Raw genomic sequence first — 20,166 nt, 5'->3', positions numbered from 1 at the left:
TCAAGAGGCTGAGGTGTAAGGATCGTCTGAGCCCAAGAGGTTGAGATTGTGGTAAGCTGTAATCATACCACTGCCCTCTAGCATGGTCAACAGAGTGAGACCCTGACTATAACCAACTAACTAGCTAGCTAACTAACTAACTAATAGTGCCTGACTCAGTAAATGTTAGATATTAACTCAGCTATTATTATTTTTGGCTTCTAAGACTTAGGAGAATGGACCAATCTTTTAATGAACCATTAAAAATACTGAGTAGTGTTGATAAGCTTATTTTTTGTGCTTGGTTTGAACAGAAACTCAGCCACCTGTGACAAACTTGAGTGTCTACGTTGAGAATCTCTGCACAGTTATATGGACTTGGAATCCTCCTGAGGGAGCCAGCCCAAATTGTAGTCTATGGTATTTTAGTTATTTTGGTGACAAACAGGATAAGGTAAGTTTTCTGGAACATATTATTATATATTGATGAAGTAAAGCGAACAGCATGGACTGGAGCTAAGAATAAACCAAATTCTAAACTTACATCAAAATGGGGATTTTATTTTGGAGTATTTCCCAATTTCACTTGGGAAAGTTATTGAAACAGCTGTTGACATAACCGAACACTTAAAAATGTTTGCTAGTTATTTGATAATTAAATGTAATTGAGATTGCTCTGATAGGAAATACTGGATATCTTTATCCATTAGGCATTCAATATATAATTATGTTATTGTTAAAATTTGTTCCTGTGGCCTGTAATCCCAGTACTTGGGGAGGCTGAGATGGGAGGATTGCTTGAGGTCAGGAGTTTGGAACCAGCCTAGGCAGCATAGGAGGACCTCATCTCTACAAAAATAAATAAATCAGTTGGGCGTGGTGGTGCATATCTGTATTCCCACCTACTCGGGAGGCTAAGGTGGAACGATTGTGCGAGCCCAGGAGGTCAAGACTGCAGTGATCATGCCACCACCCTCCAGCCTGGTCAACAGAGTGAGACCTTGACTCAAAAATAATTGTTCCCGTGTTCCTGACTGCAGCTATATCAACTTGTATCTATATAACACTTTTAAGTTTTTGGGGAATTTTCACATTTACCTTTTTTCTTCTTCTTCTTCTGGAGGGAAATTTGCTAACCTGCCTTCCTCTCCTGTCCTGCCGAGGTGTTCATTATGGTTTAGGTGTGATTAGATAAAGAATCGAGGCTAGTCCAGTCTCGCTGTGTTGCCCAGGCTGGTCTTGAGCTCTTGGGCTCAAGCAGTCCTCTCTCCTCAGCCTCCCAAAGTGCTGGGATTATAGGTGTGAGACACCACACCCAGCTTCACATTTACCATCTTGTTAATCACATGTAAAGATAGATATGCAAAAACTTTGTGGTATAAAAATAAATGACCATATGGAAAGTGGAAAAACAAGATGTCATGGTAGGTGAGTTTGCATAGAGAGTTTCCTAATGCTTGAGGAAAAATGAGGAAAACTTTCAACTTTTCTAGTCAGGTGTAGTTGACTGATATAAGTGAATTTTTGTTAATAGGACTGGATAATTTCAGGTTCTTTATGATAGTCTTATTTGACTGGCTTTTTTTTTTTTTTTGGTTGTTGTTTTTGTTTTTTTTGAGTTGAAGTCTCACTCTGTTGCCCAGGTTGGAGTGCAATGGCATACTCACAGCCACTGCAGCCTTGACCTGCTGTGCTCAGGCGATCCTTTCGCCTCAGCCTTCCAAGTAGCTGGAACTACAGGTGTGCTCTACCACTCCTGGCTTATTTTTTTTATTTACTGTAGAGATGAGGTCTCACCAAGTTGCCCAGGCTGGTCTTGAACCCCTGAGCTAAAGCAATCCTTGAGCCTCGGCCTCCCAAAGTGCTTGAATTACAAGCTTAAACCACCGCGCCCAACCTATTTGACTGTTTTATATCTTTATGCTTTCTTTCAGAGTGTGTGTGTGTGTGTGTGTCCGTGTGTGTGTCTGTGTGTGTGTTGATGGGGTGTGTGTGTGTGTGTGTGTGTGTGTGTGTGTGTGTGTGTCCCCATGTGTGTGTCTGTGTGTGTGTTGATGGGGTGTGTCTGGGGGTTAAATTTGCCCAGGATTTTGAGTAGACAGAATGAGAAGTTGTTATTTGTGTCAGTGAATTGTGAATTCACTAAGTTCAGGCAGCTTTAGTGGCAGGAAGAGTCAGGAGAACTAGGTTCTGGTTGGTACTGTCACTCTTAGCTGGCTCAGTGACCTGGTGTAAGTTACTTAACCTCTCTGAACATTAGTTTCCTTGTGTAAGAAATGTGACCCTACTCACTTCCCTGACTTGTGGGAACACAGACAATAATGTATATGAGAGTTTACTAGTGAGAATGGGAAAAGCTCTTCATCTGGAGGGAAATTTGCTAACCTGCCTTCCTCTCCCCTTTCCTTATGAGGCGTTCATTATGGTATAGGTGTGACTTGATAAAGATTCAAGGCTAGTCGGAAGTATTTGCATTCAGAGGGCTTCTAAATGTGGAAGCCTGTGATGCTTCTAGCGTGAAACTGGAGTTCCCCTTTACATACTGTTGGCTTCCTCTTGCTCCCCCTAACGAAGGGCCCTAGGCATTTGGAGTCTTAGTGGCGATTTGTCTTATAATTTAGTCTTGAGAAATTCAGGGAAAGATCCTTAGGTGCCTCTGGATGTAAACCCCATAGTCACCTAAGTTATCTAATTGAAACTCTGAGGAGAGGTCGCCTTTCAGGTCCCTTTTCATTTGCTTGTCAAGGATCAATCAGATAGCCATGCTGATATTCTAGTCCAGAAATAGGCTACTTCCTCAGTGTACATACAGAAATTTAGAGTTAAAAGTAGCTTTAGGAGGCAGTGGAATGATATAGAATTGGGTTTGGAATTTTATTTCTTCCCCTTTCAAGCTGTGTAACCTTGGGCAAGTCGCTTAACCTCTCTGAGCCTCCATTTTCTTGTTTGTAAAATACAGGAGAAAGGTTATAATAGTACCTACTTCATATGGATAGTGGGTGCCTTAAAAGAAGTGAGATCTTTAATGTAGCTGACACAGAATTCGTGCTGGGTAATTGTTAGCTTTTATTATTATTACTGTTGTTAGTTTGAACCATATGAAATGGACACTCTTACAGGTCAAAATGGTTGAAAGTTGTCTTGTTCCCTCCATTTTGCCCCTGAAGGGACCAGATAGAAGCAATAAGGGTGACCTCTGCCCTGCCTAAGGCCCACTCATTGATTGTAGCCATTTGACAGCAGTGACAGCTATCAATCCTGCAGTTGTAAGAAACACGGAAGATTCCTTCCAGAACATCTCCAGTGACAGGAGATGTTCTGTCTGGGCCATTTGAAGTTTACCAGCAGGAGGCTGAAAATGAGTGGCAGGAGTAATTTCCTTCTCCTCTTTGTGTCATTTGGGTCCAACATTAGTGTCATCAGGCAGAATTGAGAGTTCTGAAGCATACTGAAGCAGTGATATTATGATAGTTGTATATGTCAGGGACTTATGTAAACATCTAAAGGTCTCAGGTTACTAAATGAGATAAACTCTTGAGGTCATTTTCAGTCTTCAGATTAGAGCCTCATCAAGGTGAGAAATAGGGATGTGTAAATGATTTTTGAAAAGATTAATGTAAAAGATTAATGGTGGAGGGCAGCCCTCCACTATTGTTTTAGCAATGTCAAATAGTTCCTCAGTCTGGCAAGTAGAAGAAAAATCTGGCATCAGATTTGAGCTATCTTTCATCATCAAGAGATAAGCAAGTCCCATTAGACGAATTAATCAAAAGGTATTCAGAGAGGCAGAAGCTGAAGCTGACTCCCTTCCCTTCTGAGAAAGAAATTCTGGAGTTGGGAAAGGTGCCATCCAGCCAAGTAGACATTGGTCCTGAGGGGGAGGGATTAGTTCGGGATCCTGGCCTTGGTCTTTCATAATGTTGCAAAGGAGACCAGATTCCCTGAGGGGTGGAACATAATGTCATATAGCAGCTACCAGTGGAATGATTCACCAAAAGCAAAAGTCACGTGGGATACATCACACATACCTCATCAAGATCTAATGGAAGAAATTTAGTTCCCTATCTGATGAAGAGAGGCATGCTTGACTTGGTGATCTTTGATAATTGGGGTTCTTACTTTATTCATGCCAATTTAATAGTATTTACCTAGAACTTTGAAAGAATTTTTTTTTTTTTTTTTTGAGTTGGAGTCTCACTCTGTCACCCAGACTGGAGTGCAGTGGCCGCTCCCGGCCACTGCAGCCTCGACCTGCAGGGCTCTGGCAATCCTTCCGCCTCAGCCTTCCAAGTTGCTGGAACTGCAGGTGTGCGCTACCACGCCTAGCTAATTTTTTTTTAAATTTATTGTAGAGATGAGGTTTCACCAAGTTGCCCAGGCGGGTCTCGAACCCGCAGGCTCAGGCAAGCCACTCACCTCAGCCTCCCAAAGCGCGGGATTACAGGCTGAGCCACCGAGCCCGGCTTGCAAGAAATTTTTAAAAATTATTCTTTCCCTCTATTTTGTGTTTTCTAAGTTATGTTATTATTCATATGCCCAAAATGTAAGATTCAGATTTAGATACGAAAGTATTTTTTAATTTAAAAATTCCATTATGATAAATGTTTGTGCTATAAAATTCCTCAGCCCACTAACTGGAACAATGTCAATATAATAAGGGAACTGACATTTTCCTACAATGATTATAATTAATGGCATTTGACTGTACATTTCCACCTGGTGCCCTCAAAGGGCAAATATAGCTTCTGAACAAGAATTATCAAGGATCCTTGAGTCAGGATGGCTCCTTCAGAGATGTATAGGACTTATGCTTGTAAGATGGTGAGGTTAGTAAAATTCACATTCGAAACCTTCCTGCCATCATTATTGTGATTCCAGGGGCTGGTCTTCAACATCACAGTCTCAAAAACCTCATTTCATCAGCACACATTTCTCTCTCAAAGGCCAGCTTCTTAACGTTCTTGTGAAAACAATAATGGTGAGGCATTCTAGGAAGACTTCTGTCAACATAATCGGTATATTTCATCCCTGTAGGCAGAGCCTATATGAGAAACCAAATGATAAGTAGGTTTCTTGGCAAGGAATCAGGAATTAGTTGTAAAAAGGTACTTGTCTAAGAATAGCTGGAGGCCCCACTAAGGGTAAACAAACTTCTCTGGGGGACAGAAATTTTCGGTGTCCATGTAGCTAAGCCACCGTCTCTTTTCTCCCCACCAGGATTGTGCCTGCAAATATTTCCTTTTCTGTTTTTCCTTTCTCAGAGTGCTGCCTTGACTGGATCTAAGAGCTGTTTTGTCTCTAAAGTGATTTTGTTTTCATGTCTTTGTTGTGCTTTATTCATTGTTCATTTGCTAGCTACTTTTCAGGGGGCCTCCTTAGGTCCTAGCTTTGGGAATGTCTCACAGTTGCCCTCATGCTCAGCTGGCAGCAGCATGTGACATGACAAAATAGCTCCCTGGGGTGGTACATAGATATAACTGTGGCAAATTTTCCCCTTCGTGGCAATCAGCACGTATATAAAAGGAAATACTATCTCAAACTTGAGTCAGAAACTACTGGAAAACAGGAAGCGTTGTCTTTGGAGCTCTGATTAAAAAGCAACTCCATTCTTAATTATTCCAACTCTGTCAGTTTGGGACATGTTAATTTCCCAGAGAGCCCTTTAATCTCATTATTTGAAATCTTAATAACCAGATTGGTGGTTTATGTCTATGATGTCTATAAGCTGGCTTCCTGTGGTTCCTTAGAGCTTGTCTACTTTTCAGAAAAAGAGTACACATACTCCGTGCATATAGCAACCTTTGAAATTTATATGCATGTGTGAGATAGTCAAAATAGTCAAACAGTACAGAAAGGGTTTAATGCAAAGTCTTTCTTTGGCCCTCAGACACCCCCCTTTCCTTTATCTCCCCAGAACTAACCATGATTACTGGATTCTTAAAACAATCCTTTTTTTAACCTTGATTTTTTTTTTGAGTCAGAGTCTCACTCTGTCGCCAGGCTGTCATGTACACTCATGGCTACAGCAGCCTTGACCTGCAGGCTCAGGTGATCCTTCCACCTCAGCCTTCCAAGTAACTGGAACTACAGACATGTTTCACCGTGCCTAGATAAGTTTTTACTTTTGACTTATTGTAGAGATGAGGTCTTTCCAAGTTGCCCAGCCTGGTCTCGAACTCCTGGCCTCAAGCAATCCTCTCACCTCCACCTCCTAAAGTGGTGGGATTACAGGAGTGAGCCACCACCTTGGCCTGTTTTTTACCTTGATCTTGATGGTATAATACATTTTCTTGGAGATGAATTTTGATAATCATGTTGTTTTCTTTAAAATTGCTTTTAGACAGTTGATGTGTAGCATAGTAGGTTTATAGAAAAATTTCATGATGTTTACACATTTGAAATATGGAAACTAGTTGGGCTTGGTGGCTCAGCCTGTAATTCCAGCACTTTGGGAGGCCAAGGCTAGTGGATCGCCTGAGCCCGTGGGTTTGAGACCCACCTGGGCAACTTGGTGAGACCTCGTCTCTACAATAAATCAAAAATTAGCTGGGTGTGGTAGCACATGCCTGTAGTTCTGGCTACTTGGAAGGCTGAGGTGGAAGGATTGCAGAGCCCAGCAGGTTGAGGCTGTGGTAGCCATGAGTGTGCCACTGCACTCTAGCCTGGGCAAAGAGTGAGACTCTAACTCAAAAATAAAATTAAAATAAAATATGGAAACTTATCTTTTATCTACACCAGTTTTTCAATGGTGGCACTACTGACATTTAGTGAAGGGTTTGCTGTAGGGGGATGGGGACTGTCATATGCATGGTGGGATGTTCAGCAGCGTCCCTAACTTCTACCTACTAGATGCTGGTAGCCATCGCCTCCTAAATTATGACAACCAGAAATATCCCTAACTATTATCAAACATCCCAGAGGGTGGAAGGGGGAGCAAAATCTCCTCTAGCTGAAAATCTGTGCTCTATACCATTTGAGAACTTACTGTTTTTTAAAACACATTTGAGCATGCTGATATTTTGCTATTTAAGTGTATCTTTGCATCTTTGCTGAAGCAACTTTTTTTTACCTCTCCTAACCTTAGAAAATTGCTTCAGAAACTCGTCGTTCAGAAGAAGTTGCCCTGAATGAGAGAATTTGTCTGCAAGTGGGGTCCCAGTGTAGCACCAATGAAAGTGAGAAGCCCAGCATTTTGGTTGAAAAGTGCACCTTGCCCCCTGAAGGTAACAACTGAAAGCACTATCTCTTGATGTTTAGAGACTAACCCCAAATGCTCTATATGCTTATATGTTCATTGTTCGTTAATTCTTTCAGTTCTCAAACATATGCCGAGTCTGATAAGTGCCAGGCACTGTAGTAGGTACTGGCAACACAGTGAAAATATGACAATGCCTCTGCCTTTCAAGGAGCTCACAGACTACTTGAATAACAATGCCTAATAGTTATATAGCACTTAAAATCTGAAAAATGATACACACATGCACACACACACACACACACACATGCACACACACACACACACACACACACACACACACACACACACACACCCTTCCCCTAAATTGAACCTCACAGGCTTATTTCATGAAGTAAGGCATGTATTATTATTACTCTGACCCATTTTATGAGGAAGAAAGGAACTGAGTGACTTACTAGGGGTCTTCACATTCCAGGTCCAGTGCCTTAAAAAAAGAAATACTATCTTACTCATTATATATGGAGATTAGTATGATATGCAAGATATGTTTGGGAAAGGATATTAAAAAAAGCAAAATAGGATGCTGGCCTAGCTTCAGTACAAGTCTAGCCCTTAGGAATAGCTGTCTAGTAGTGAGGTTGGTAATTGTTCCCCAATCCTACCTCACCCAATGTCCTTCTGGCTCGTATGTTACATACAGGGAGTAGTGTATACTGATTAAGAATGGTAATCAGTATAGGCCAGCTGTCTACATTGAAGTCCAAGCTATGCCAGCTATTAGTTGTGTGACCTTGGGCAAATTACTCTCTGCACCTCAGTTTCCTCATCTGTAAAATGGGGATGATGATGGTATCTACCTCCTAAGATCGTTGGGAGAATTGCATAAGTCAGTATATATGAGAAGCTCAGAATAGTGCCTGGCAAATGCTGTGTATATATATTATCTATTTATATTATGTTGTTTCTTGCTTGGGCAGAAGAGGGCCCCATCGCCCACCTCCAAATCTTATCACTAGGTGGCTGATGTTCCATGCTATTCTCTCTACCTGCTTTGCACTGATCACAAACACTTGAAGTACTCTTGGTAATACTATAAACTCCAGGACTGCTAGGAAACTGGGAGCATGTTTTGGTTTTTTGTTGTTGTTGTTGTTGTTGTTTTAATTGGAGTCTTACTCTGTCGCCCAGGCTGGAGTGCAATGGCACATTCATGGCCACCCAGCGTCAACCTGCTGGGCTCCAGCAATCCTTCTGCCCTCAGCCTTCCAAGTTGCCGGAACTACAGTCTCACGCTACCATGCCCAGCTAATTTTTTATTTTTTATTGTAGAGACAAGGTCTCACCAAGGTGCCTGGGCTGGTCTCAAACCCATGAGCTCAGGCAATTCACTCACCTCAGCCTCCCAAAGTGCTGAGATGATAGGCTGAGCCACTGAGCCCGGCCTCTGGGAGCATGGCCTTAAAACAACTTACCTACCCTATTCTCATTTTTTATGAGTTTGATAATCAGAAAAAAGCCCCCAAAATTATACTAAGATGTAAAATAATTGATGATGGCTCAGTACAGGACCCTGTTAAGGATCATGAAGGATAACAAGCTTATATTTTAAACTGAGGCATTTAGTTTAAAGACACGACACCTTAACTAAAATGGCTTTGTGAACATAGAGATTGTTCAGGTCAGAAAGACTTCAGGGCTCCTAAAGTCCCAGCACAAAATAGACAAATACCAAGGGTTAAGTTATGCTTGCCTTTTCCCAGAGTTGCTTCAGGAGGCATGTTTATTTTTTTAAACAAGATGTGTCATATTGGCCAAAAGACAGGAGAGTATATTGTACCTCAATAAAGATTGTTTTAAAGAAAGACGGGTATATATAAAGGTTGTTTGTGTTTCTGCATCCACTTAGGAATTCTATAATCATTGCCTATGATTGAAATATGATTGATCTTTAACTTCTCCAGTTAGATGTGCAAGAGTTAGGGTCCCTCCTAGATAGCAAAGATGATTTCCTTGTATCCAGAGGTCAGAGAGAATGTTGTGAACTAATTAGATTTGGGTTTTCTCCATCCTGGATGATTTCTGGGTACAATGATGTAAGAGATTAGGGATTTGCTTTGTGGTAAAGCAACATGAAACACCCTCACCATCCCCCATGCCACAGAGCAAGTGGCTGGTCTGCGTTACAGGAAAGAAGGGTCCTAAACTCTTGGCCTGGATATTCTAGGTGATCCTGAGTCTGCTGTGACTGAGCTCCAATGCGTTTGGCACAACCTGAGCTACATGAAGTGTTCTTGGCTTCCTGGACGGAATACAAGTCCTGACACTAATTATACTCTCTACTACTGGTGAGTATGTACACTCAAGTTATTGGAGGACTGACTGCGATTGTGTTGGGAGCCTTTGGGTCCAATCTAATTAAAACAACAGTCTATTTCTTTTCTGCAAACCCGAGAAGGTAGGCAGTATGCTTCAGTTGAAAATACATCTGCTTTTGGTGTCTACATAAAAGAAATTCTGTTTTTAAATATAGATCTATCTTGCAAAAAACAAAATGCGTGGAGAGATCACATATACCCTTCAACCAGTTTCTCCCAGTGTATCTTGTGGAACAGTCGTGTGATATCAAAAACAGAAAATTGGCATTGGTACAACCTACCAGCCAGTACTCGTGTGTGTACGAGCACATAGTTCTGTGCAAGTCTATCACATGTAAAGATACAGAATAGTTCCATTACCACAAGGATCCCTTGAATTGCCATTTTATAACCACACCCACCTCCATCGTGCAATCTCCCTCCCTCCACACTCCTGTCCCCTAAGTCTTTAAATTCTGGCAACAACTAATCTGTTTTCCACGTTACTGGAATGGAATCCTGCAGTATATGACCACTTAAGACTGGCTTTGTTTGCTCAGCATAATGCCCTTGAGAGCCATACAACTTGTTGTGTATATCAAGAGTTCATTTGTTTTTATTACTGAGTAGTATTTCATGACATGGATGTACCAGTTTATTTAGCCATTCATTCATTGAAGGGCATCTCAGTTATTTCCAGGGTTTTTTTCCTGTTATGTATAAAGTTTCTACAGTTATTCATTTACAGGTTTTTATATGAGCATAACTTTTCATCTCTCTGGAATAAATGCCCAAGAGTGCAATTGCTGGTCATAGGGTAATTGCATATCTAGTTTTATTTTTTAATAAACTATTTTTTGCCAAACTGTTTTCTAGAGCAGATGGAGCATCTTACATTCCCACCAGCAATATATGAGTTATTGGTATTTACTTTTTTTTTGGAATCGGAGTTTCACTCTGTCACCCAGGCTGGAGTGCAGTGGCACACTCACAGCCACAGCAGCCTCGACCTGCTGGGCTCAAGTGATCCTTCCACCTCAGCCTTCCAAGTAGCTGGAACTACAGGCACGTGCCACCACACCTGGCTAATGTTTTGATTTATTGTAGAGACGAGGTCTCACCAAGTTGCTCAGGCATTCCTCTCACCTCGGCCTCCAAAAGTGCTGGGATTATAGATGTGAGCCACCGCACCCGGTTGGTGTTTGCTTTTAAAAAGGAAAATTATATCTATGCCCAGGGTCAAAAAGTAGTTTAGCTACCCACAAAATCACTTTGATATTTTTATATTTGATACTCTGGTATTTGGTGTTTGTGAGTATAACTCCTACAAACTTCATTAAGTCTTCCATCATTTCCTTTCCTTTATTTTTAAAATTTTAAATTAAAAAAAATTTGAGTTGAGATTTTAACCTTGTCACACAGGCTGGAGTACAGTGTCATGATCACAACTCACTGCAGTCTCGACCTCCTGGGCTCAGGTGATCCTCCTGCCTCAACCTCCTGAGAAGCAGGGACTACAAGTATAAACCACCATCCCTGGCTAGTGTTTTTAATTTTTGTAGAGACAAGGTCTTGCTATGTTGCCTAAGCTGGTCTCCGATGCCTGGGCTCAAGTGATCCTCCTGCCTCAGCCTTCCAAAGTGCTAGGATTATAAGTGTGAGCCACTACATCCAGCTCATTTCTTTTTTTTAGAGCCTAGAATTATTAGGAACAGAGGAAGGAAGAAAGGACCAGATTAATCCATTTCAATTCAGTAAACCTTTATTTATAACACTTTGTTAGTAAAGCACTAAATGCGCAGGAAAGGCAAGAAACATGTCTCTTCATTTCCAAAGCTTAAAATACAGAGAAGGAGATGGTGTCTGGCGTGGTGACTATATTAAAATAAGACAATGTATGCCAAAGGCTGTTGCAGAGGGATAGACAGATTCCTATGGGAAGTTAGGGTGGAGTTTGGGGTGGTGGCAGGAATGTGGGGAGAAGTGATCGGAGTGGGGGAAGCTGGGAGGTCTTGATGAAGGGGAAAGACTGCCAAAATGGGGGAGTTTCTCAGAGGCTGGCCTCTAGGGAAGAGTGTTCTGAGGAATATTCAATCCGCGTGATATCAGGGCGGAGAAGGGGCGATCTAGTGCCAGCACATGGCCTTGTCCCCCTGACTCATTTGTTAAGACTGCTTCTGAGATAACGGGGTGTGGAGAGCTGTATCCAGGACTTTTTTTTTAAAGACAGGGTCTTGCTCTGTTGCCCAAGCTAGAGTGTATTAGTATGATCACAGCTTACTGTAGCCTCAAACTCCTGGGCTCGAGCAATCCTCCTGCCTCAGCATCCCACGTAGCTAGGACTGCAGGTATTTGCCATGCCCAGCCATTTTTTTCTTTTAATTTTGATTTTTTGTAGAGATGGTGTCTCACTATGTTTCCTAGGCTGGTCTCTAACTTCTGAGCTCAAGTGATCCTCCCACCTTGGCCTCCCAAAATGCTGGGATTACAAACATGAGCCACTATGCCTAGACATGTGTCTAGGACTTTTGAAGCTACTGGATAAACGTGTCCTTTCATCCTGGAGTGTCTATTTTACCTGATAACTTGATGAAAAGTATTTTTTGGTACATTAAAACACTCATGACTATCTCAAGGAATAGAATGCAAAAAAAAAAAAAAAACCACATTTCTGAATGAAAACCTTCAGGCTGGGTACAGTGGCTCATGACTATAATCCCAGCACTTTGGGAGGCAGAGATGGGAGGATTGCTTGAGCCCAGGAGTTCAAAACCAGCCTAGGCAGCATAGCAAGACCTCATTTCTACAATAAATAAAAAGTAAAAAGATTAGCTGGGCATGGTTGTATGTGCCCGTAGCCCCAGCCACTCGGAAGGTTGAGGCAGAAGGATCACCTGAGCCCATGAGGTCAAGATTGCAGAGAGTTGTGATCATGCCACTACGCTCCAGCCTGAGTGACAGAGCAAGACCTTGACTCAAAAAAGAAAAGAAAAGAACCTCCAAAGCTGCCATGGGGTTCACATTCACTCTCTTCCCCGGTGGAAGAGTCCTCCTGGCAGTGTTGGGAAGTGCTGCAGGTGAAGCCAGAGGGATGGAGATTGTGTGGTTCTGTCTGGAGGTTTGTTTTTTTCCTCCCTGATGTAAATAATTCTTATTTGTGGTTTTATGGTTTCACTTGAACACTCTTGGCACCTGTCGTTTCTCCTTTACTTAACACCCTTCCAAGTAATTCAGCCAAAACTTAGGGTATTGAGAAACAGACAAAGGTAGGAGTTGTTATATATAAACAGTGGGAAAAAGGACTATTTTTTGTGGGCAAATGCTTCATTTAAAAAATTGGCATATGAATGTAAATTAATAGTCTGATCAAATGTAGCAGTGGCTGCTAAATCACTTAAAAGCTGGATTAAATATGACCTTTGATAAAAGGAACTGATCTTCAGATCATTGAATTTTCAGGGACATTAAAGTCTCAAGATATATATACTTCCATGGCTCCCTGGTGGCTTTGAGTTAATGCTCAAACTTTTCAGCATTACAGACAAAGCTTTTTACCACCTGGCCCCCCACTGACCTCTCCAGTCTCAGTTATGTCTCCCTCCCTGCTCCCCTGCTTCTCTTGCAGCCTACATCTGCCCACACTGAACTTCTTTCAGTTCCTCACACTGACTCTTCAAATACTCAAACAGAACATTCCAACAGAACAATGGAAGCATTCTTCATCCTCTTGCAGCCCAGGCCTTTTCTTTTCACCTGGATGCCTCATCTTTGTTCATATCACAGCTCAGATAACATTTCCTGTCCAAAAAGCCTTCCTTGACCTCTCAAGTGTCTCTAGATGTGTGCTCCTTCCTCTTGTCCCATGGCACCTCACACTTTCCTGTATCATAGTACTCTCTGCATTGTGTTGTCACTTCCTGTTTACTTAGCAGTAGCCTGCCACAGACTGCTACCTCCCATGAGAGCAGGGTCTGTGTCTTGTTCCTCCACTGAAGCCTGACGAATGGTAGGAGTTCCATAAGTAAGTTGTGAATGTTTGGTAGTATCCAAAGCTGGAGAACATTCAGGTTTGGGTTGAGGACTTAGGAGGTATCAGCAACTGAGGAGCATTGTAGTTCAGGAATAAAAAGAGAGAAGGATTCAGTAGATCTGGCTTCCTGAAGAATTGCTAATGAAGGGGTCAAAGAACAAAGCCTTAGAAGGAATAGACTGGTTCTGTGGTGTGGCAGTGAAGTTTAGGGAGAGCTGTTGCACAGGCTTTTAAGATGTCCTATGAATTGATAACATTCCTGTATCTATTATGCTGTTAACCTTTTTGTTTTCCCTGGGGTCATTGGGAAAACCTTTCAAGAACCTGTGTCTCTATATAAGGGTCGGTAAAATAAAGGAAGAAATCTTAAAACTATATCTCATTCCATGGCAGACTGTGCAGAAAAGGAGCCCAGCATATTAGAATCGGGGTGGCATCGGAGTTAGACCGTAGCCTAGTCGGGGCTATTTTCAGATAAAAATAAGAAAGTGCCTTGGGGATATACTAGCACAAATCAAGTATCAGTGCAAATTGCAAAGAGTATCCCCTCTGGGTGAATGAATTAAAAAAAATTGGACTGACCAATTCGAAAAAGCATCCATGTTCCTCTGGGTTGAAGTGTTCCTCTTCCTCTGGTCTTATGCAGGCTCTTGCCAAAGCTGACAGCAGCAGATGGTTCTTGGACCGGCTTTCAGCCTTCAGTTGATGTCTTTTTTGCAGGGCCCAATTTATACAACCACTGAGGTTGCTCAAAAAGCAATACCAATACAGTGGTAGTTTTCTGGCATCTGGGGTGGGGCAGATATCAAGGACCCTACTTCTTGTTATACACAATCCCAGAGCTAGTCTTCAGCAGGGGCTCTTTCTGTGGTGTAGACCTGTGCTGTCCAATACAGGAGCTGCTAGCTACATGTAGATATTTACATTTTAATTTAAATTAATTAAAATAGAATGGAATGAAAACTTAAGTTGCCCAATCTCACTGGCCAGTTTCCAAGGTAACCAGTGGCTCTTTTATTGGACAGCACAGATATGGAACACTTCTATAATCACAGAAAGTTCTGTTGGACAGTGCTAGTATATACTCTGTTGTGTCTCTCACCACCTGTCCTCACCACCTCGCAGCTTATCCTTTCTGAAGCCACACTTCTTGGGTTCAAATGCTGGCTCTCTTCCTTACTGCAATGTGATTTTGGGCCTCAGTTTTGTAATCTGTAAAATCAAGATGGTAATAATAGTGTTACCGCCACTGCTGCGGCTGCCTCCTCCTCCATCTTTGAGTCAGAGTCTCACTCTGTTGCCCAGGCTGGAGTGCAGTGGCATGATCACGGCTCCCACAGCCTCGACCTGCTGGGCTCAGATGATCCTTCTGCTTCAGCCGTCCAAGTAGCTGGAACTACAGGCGTGTACCATCATGCCCAGCTAATTTCTTGATTTTTTGTAGAGACGAGGTCTTGCCTTATTGCCCAGGCTGGTCTTGAACTCCTGGGCTCAGGCAATCCTCTTGCCTCGGTCTCCCAAAGTGCTGGGATTGCAAGTATGAGCCACCGCCCCCAGCCAGTGTCTAAATCGTAATGTTGCTGCAAAGACTGTTATTATTTGAAAAGTGTATGGAGCCATGACTAACTGCTGGCATCTGTATAAGAGTAAGCACTCAATACATGATAGCTATCATCATGGATTTTTTAGTATCCATCCCCACTCCCTTGCAGATGTAGTCAGTACACAGTGCTGGCCTCTTCCCCCATCCCACAGAATGAGCACCTATAACATACCTCCTTCTCCCTTGCTCTCCCCTAGATAGATCCTTTCTCATTAAAACCACCAAAGAAAGGGAGTCAAGACACAGTGCTCATTGGTGAGCACCAGAAATGGTTTAGGTACCTGTGTAAATCACATCAAACAAACTGCCGAAGACTATTTTCCCTAATTTCTAACCAGAAAATGTGGAGTCATTTTTTTGAATTCAAGATAATTCACTGAAACCTGTTAGGTAACACTCCCAGCAGGGCCTCTAGAATGTTTGTTAGATCAGGCCTGCTGGGGGTGTGGGTGTCTCTGGTGTGAGATCTGGTGCCACACGAAAGATGCAAAGCATTGCATAGAAGTTAAATTGAAAAATAAAGTTGATTTAGAAAGTAAATTACAGAGAGAAAGAGATTCACCTCTCCAAGGTAGGAGAGGGGGACCAAAGCTTAGGAAACATGGCAACGGCCGTAGCTCAAAGAGCACATGACCACACCATAGTCTAGTAAGGCAAATGGCTCCTGGTTGCTCATGGTTGAGTTCTTTTAATCCTTCCCTTTGATGAGGGAAGGTCATCAAGGTGATTGAGCGGTGGTCTGCTCCACCTCATCAGGAAGGGGGCAGGTAACTGACATCAGGTGAAGGACAGCAGACAGATGGGTGGGTTAGTCACGTGACTGCTGCCATGGTGGTGGGGTCTGTCAGTGTCATGAATGTCAGAAGGTCTGATTAGATTAACTTGGGTCTTATGGGTGGAGGCAAATACTTGGAATACAAAAACTAGTTAGTAACAAGCTGGGGAGGGGGAGTTGTAAAGCAAGTATCAATAGCTACCTCTGAGATACCGGTTGTGTCCTTGGCTAGTGATTAGAGGGTAAGTTAAGTAAACTGCTAGAAAAACATGGGATTTAGGCAATGTTAAAATGGCTGCTTATTAGGTATATTAAATCCATGTTATGTTCTTTCAAAACCCTAGGGCAATGCCTTGTGTCCCTGCAGGGGCAGTCTGGCATTGATAAGAGCCTGACCTGAACAGCTGGAGATTAGCCAAGTCAATGAATTTTAGGGAATTTCTTACCACACTAATCATCTTTTAGGTTAGGGGAATAGTCTTTAATCCGTCCATTTCCTCATGTCTGCAGTGTGATTCTGTGAATGAATTCAGTGTGTACATTCTAGCCCTTAGGCACTTGGATGTCCCTTCTGAGGGGGACATCGTAAATCTAGCAAACCACTTGGCTGGCCCCTCTCAGGAGACATAAAGAGATTGGTGGTGATTATACAAGATAAACGTATGCAAGTGCAAAGTTTTCAAAAATGCATGTTTACTTCAAGTTCTCCAAACTGCATGAAAAAGCAAATGAAGAGATGGAATATATACTGAGATATGATTGATCAGTTGAGAAGTGGTTTTTCAGGAATCATGAATACGTCCTTCCACATCTCCTTCAAACAACAGACTGGACAATATATTACCTATTATTAATTAGGGAGGAAGAAAATGAGACTACATTGCTTGAATAGAAAAACACCAGGTTAAAGACGTCAAGCAATTTACTATTGCACAACATGTATTAATGGACCTGCAAATCATGTCGGTGATTGTTTCACGTGTTACCACACATTAGAAAAATATAAGAAAAATTTTTGATTTGTTTGGTCATAAGTTCCTCAATGTCCAAAACTCCATTATAAGCCACATATCATTACAGTAAAATAATTGGAACCAATTATTTTACTATACTATTTAATATGAAGTGATTCGTTTTTCGCTATTTTGTGAAAATGTGAGGTCGAGTTGCTGGAAGGTGATCTGAGAGATGTCTCTGAGTGCAGAGGGTTAACAGGAATCATTTGCTATCTTAGGTTATCATCTAATCTTTCACAAGAAACCCAAAATGTTGTCTATAGAGAGCCAGTATTTTCCCTTTTATTATTTCTAAATTACAACAAAATTGTTTTAATATTTCATATCTGGAACCCACGGGTTTATATAAGATACTCAGGGTACAAAAATGAAGACAGGAGCTGAAATATTGTGCATTAGAGTTCATTTCATTATAAAAAGTCAATTTTATACCTAGGTTTCTTTGGTTATGTAAGAAAAATGTCATAAGATTTTTTCAGTTTCTGTTTTTGGCTGTGGGCAGAAAACATTCCAGGACTGTCTGATCTAAAAACTAGTCATGACAGTAACTTAATTTTTAAAATACTGTTAGTTTCATAAACCACAGAGGCCTGCAACTAGGAGAAAAAGCTTATGTACTTCCTCTTGAAAGAAAAGAGCATTTTTTATATTGAAGCAGTTCTTTGCATAGCCTTTGAAGGAGTAAATACGTTAGCTCTGAGTTTTTTTTTTTTTTAACCTGATTTGCACCTTGGAGAATTGCTGTAAGGACACTGGTTCCCAGGCCCTGGCAAAACCTTCTAAGTCAGACCTTTTGGGAGAAGGTTTGAGGAATCTGCATTTTAAATTACTACAGACAATTCCAAGGGAACAGGTCAAGGGTTAGGGACTCTTTACTCTTAGTTCATTATTTTTAAATTGTCTTCCTTTTCTGCAGAATCTTTGCACAACTCCCATTGTAGCTGATGATGTAAGGCTTGAATCTTCTGCCAGTTACTATAAAACAGAATTCTCTGACAGCCTAGGCAAAAAACCAAATGTGATGAATACATTCTGTCTCTGCCCTGTGCTAGGTGCTGATAATCACTGGGGAAAGTATGTGTAGAGGTGAAGTGGGAAAGAAGGTACCAGCAGTACTACTTATGGAAGCCGTTAAAAGCCACACAGTGGAGTGAGACACTTAGAAAGTTGTTGTGTTTGGAATAGCTGATCTGGCAGTGAATGCAAGGTACTAATAATGAAGGTCAGGGAGGTCAGTCTGGGGAGGAAATGAAGCCTGAAGTGATTAGTGTATGAATCAGAGAGTGGACAATGGGAGTGTCAAAGAAGATGAGAATCCAAGAAGCTTTGCAAAGAAAGAGAGAACAGAATTTGATGGTAGAATTCAGAAAAAGGGGGAAGGAGGATAATTTCAAAGTATGTGATTTAGGAGCCCAGAGAAAATTAGCCCTGACTAATGGAAATGGGAAGGTTGAAAGAGAAAGCATTTTAATGGGTAAGAGTGTGCATGATATGTTTTGGAGACTGAGGCAAGAGTGAAACACTCAAATGGAACAGTTGGAAATCTAGAACTAGCTCCAAGGTGAGAGGGCAGGATAGGAGTCCCCAGCACAGAAATTAGAGTCAAGGAATGGGAGTGATAAACTGGAGGTGAGTGGATGAGGGAGGCAGAAATACAGTGAGACCCCTGTGGAAAGAGGAAGGAGGGAGAAAACAAGCCCCCAAAAAACAAAAAAACAAAAACCAAGGAAGGAGCAGGCAGAGACCAGAGGTGACATGGAATTCAGCAGCTAGGCTTTTTCTTTTCTTTCTTTTTTTTTAACCCCAGATCCTGTCGCACTCCTAGGAACAGAGAGGCCATCTTGGGCAACTCTATATCGTGCAGTCAGAGAACCTTCCTCTGTCTTCCTGAATATATGCCAAGCACACACTGGGCCTGTAGATAGCCATTTTCAAGAAGCATAGAATTTCTAGTCCTGACCTCAGAACATCTTTTCTTATACCAAAGATGAAATAGTTAGGACTCTTGTAGTTTCTGTAGCTGGTGATAGTACCAATGTTCAGTAAAAAGGAACAGTCTTTTCTTCCTGGTGTATGAAATGAGCACATTGTAAAATAGGGGTTTTAAAAAATCTATCTTGCCATATTGCAAATATTTCTTTTCATGGAAATCTCTTTCAATCATAAAAAAACCTCTTCCCTTGTTTCTTGAATACCTTGTTAAAAATTATGAAGACAGTTGTCTCATTTTATCTTGTAGGCACAGCGGCCTGGGAAAAATTCATCAGTGTGAAAATATCTATAGAGAAGGTCAACGCAGTGGTTGTTCCTTTGATCTGACTAAAGGAAAGGATTCCAGTTTTGAACAAAACAGTGTTCAGATAATGGTCAAGGATAATGCAGGGAAAATCAGACCATCCTTCAATATCGTGCCTTTATCTTCCCGTGGTAAGTTTTAGACGTCCTCTATGCCAATGTGGATAAAGACTGTGTTATGTCTTTTGAACACTCAATACAAATAATAAAAAATGGTGATTTTTTTGGTCTTAAGATCTTTCCAAAACAAGGGGCTATATTTATGTATAACTTTCTTTGGTAGATTATTTTTAAAGGCATAAACTTGGAAATTCTAATATGTATTAAACACATGTGCCAGATGCTGCCAGTCTTGCTTACTTGGGAGTGTGTTGAAACTTACAGCAGTTAGTTGTAAATCAAGATTGGAATTGTCTCAGTCCATTTTCTGTTGCTTGTAACAGAATACCTGAAACTGAGTAATTCATAAAGAAAGGAATTTGTTTCTTACAGCTATGGAGGCTGAGAAGTCCAAGGTTGGGGGACTGCATCTGATGAGAGCCTTCTTGATAGTGGGGACACTTTGCAGAGTCCTGAGGCAGCACAGAGCATCACATGGCAGGGGCTTAGCATGTTAACTCAGGTTTCTTTTCCTCTTCTTACAAAGCCACCAGTCCCACTCCCATGATAACCGATTAATCCATTAACTCATTAATCTATGAATGAATCCATTCACAAAGGCAGAGCCCTCATGACTCAGTCACCTCTTAAAGGCCTCACCTCTCAGTACTGCCACATTGGACATTAAGTTTCTTTTTTTTTGAGTTGGAGTCTCACTCTGTCACCCAGACTGGAGTGCAGTGGCCGCTCCCGGCCACCGCAGCCTCGACCTGCTGGGCTCCGGCGATTCTTCCGCCTCAGCCTTCCGCGTAGCTGG

General features: G+C 41.7%; 1 protein-coding gene across 1 annotated transcript in view; it reads left to right on the top strand.

Annotated features, from left to right (window-relative positions):
- Window positions 1-295: 295 nt before the first annotated feature.
- IL13RA1 (interleukin 13 receptor subunit alpha 1) overlaps window positions 296-20,166 on the top strand; it is a 46,180-nt gene continuing 26,309 nt past the window's right edge. Inside the window, exons 1-4 of the mRNA XM_021712284.1 lie at window positions 296-433; window positions 7,064-7,202; window positions 9,402-9,522; window positions 19,195-19,382. Coding sequence (XP_021567959.1) covers window positions 9,458-9,522; window positions 19,195-19,382 — 253 coding nt within the window. The 5' untranslated portion in view covers window positions 296-433; window positions 7,064-7,202; window positions 9,402-9,457. The remainder of the gene's footprint in view (window positions 434-7,063; window positions 7,203-9,401; window positions 9,523-19,194; window positions 19,383-20,166) is intronic.

The sequence above is a fragment of the Carlito syrichta genome, unplaced genomic scaffold (genome assembly GCF_000164805.1).
Source record: "Carlito syrichta isolate Samal-C Ts95f unplaced genomic scaffold, Tarsius_syrichta-2.0.1 Scaffold303164, whole genome shotgun sequence".
In the NCBI taxonomy this organism is placed as follows: Eukaryota; Metazoa; Chordata; class Mammalia; order Primates; family Tarsiidae; genus Carlito; species Carlito syrichta.
The sequence above is the reverse complement of the archived record's forward strand: the minus strand, read 5'-3'. Positions and strand labels throughout refer to the sequence as shown.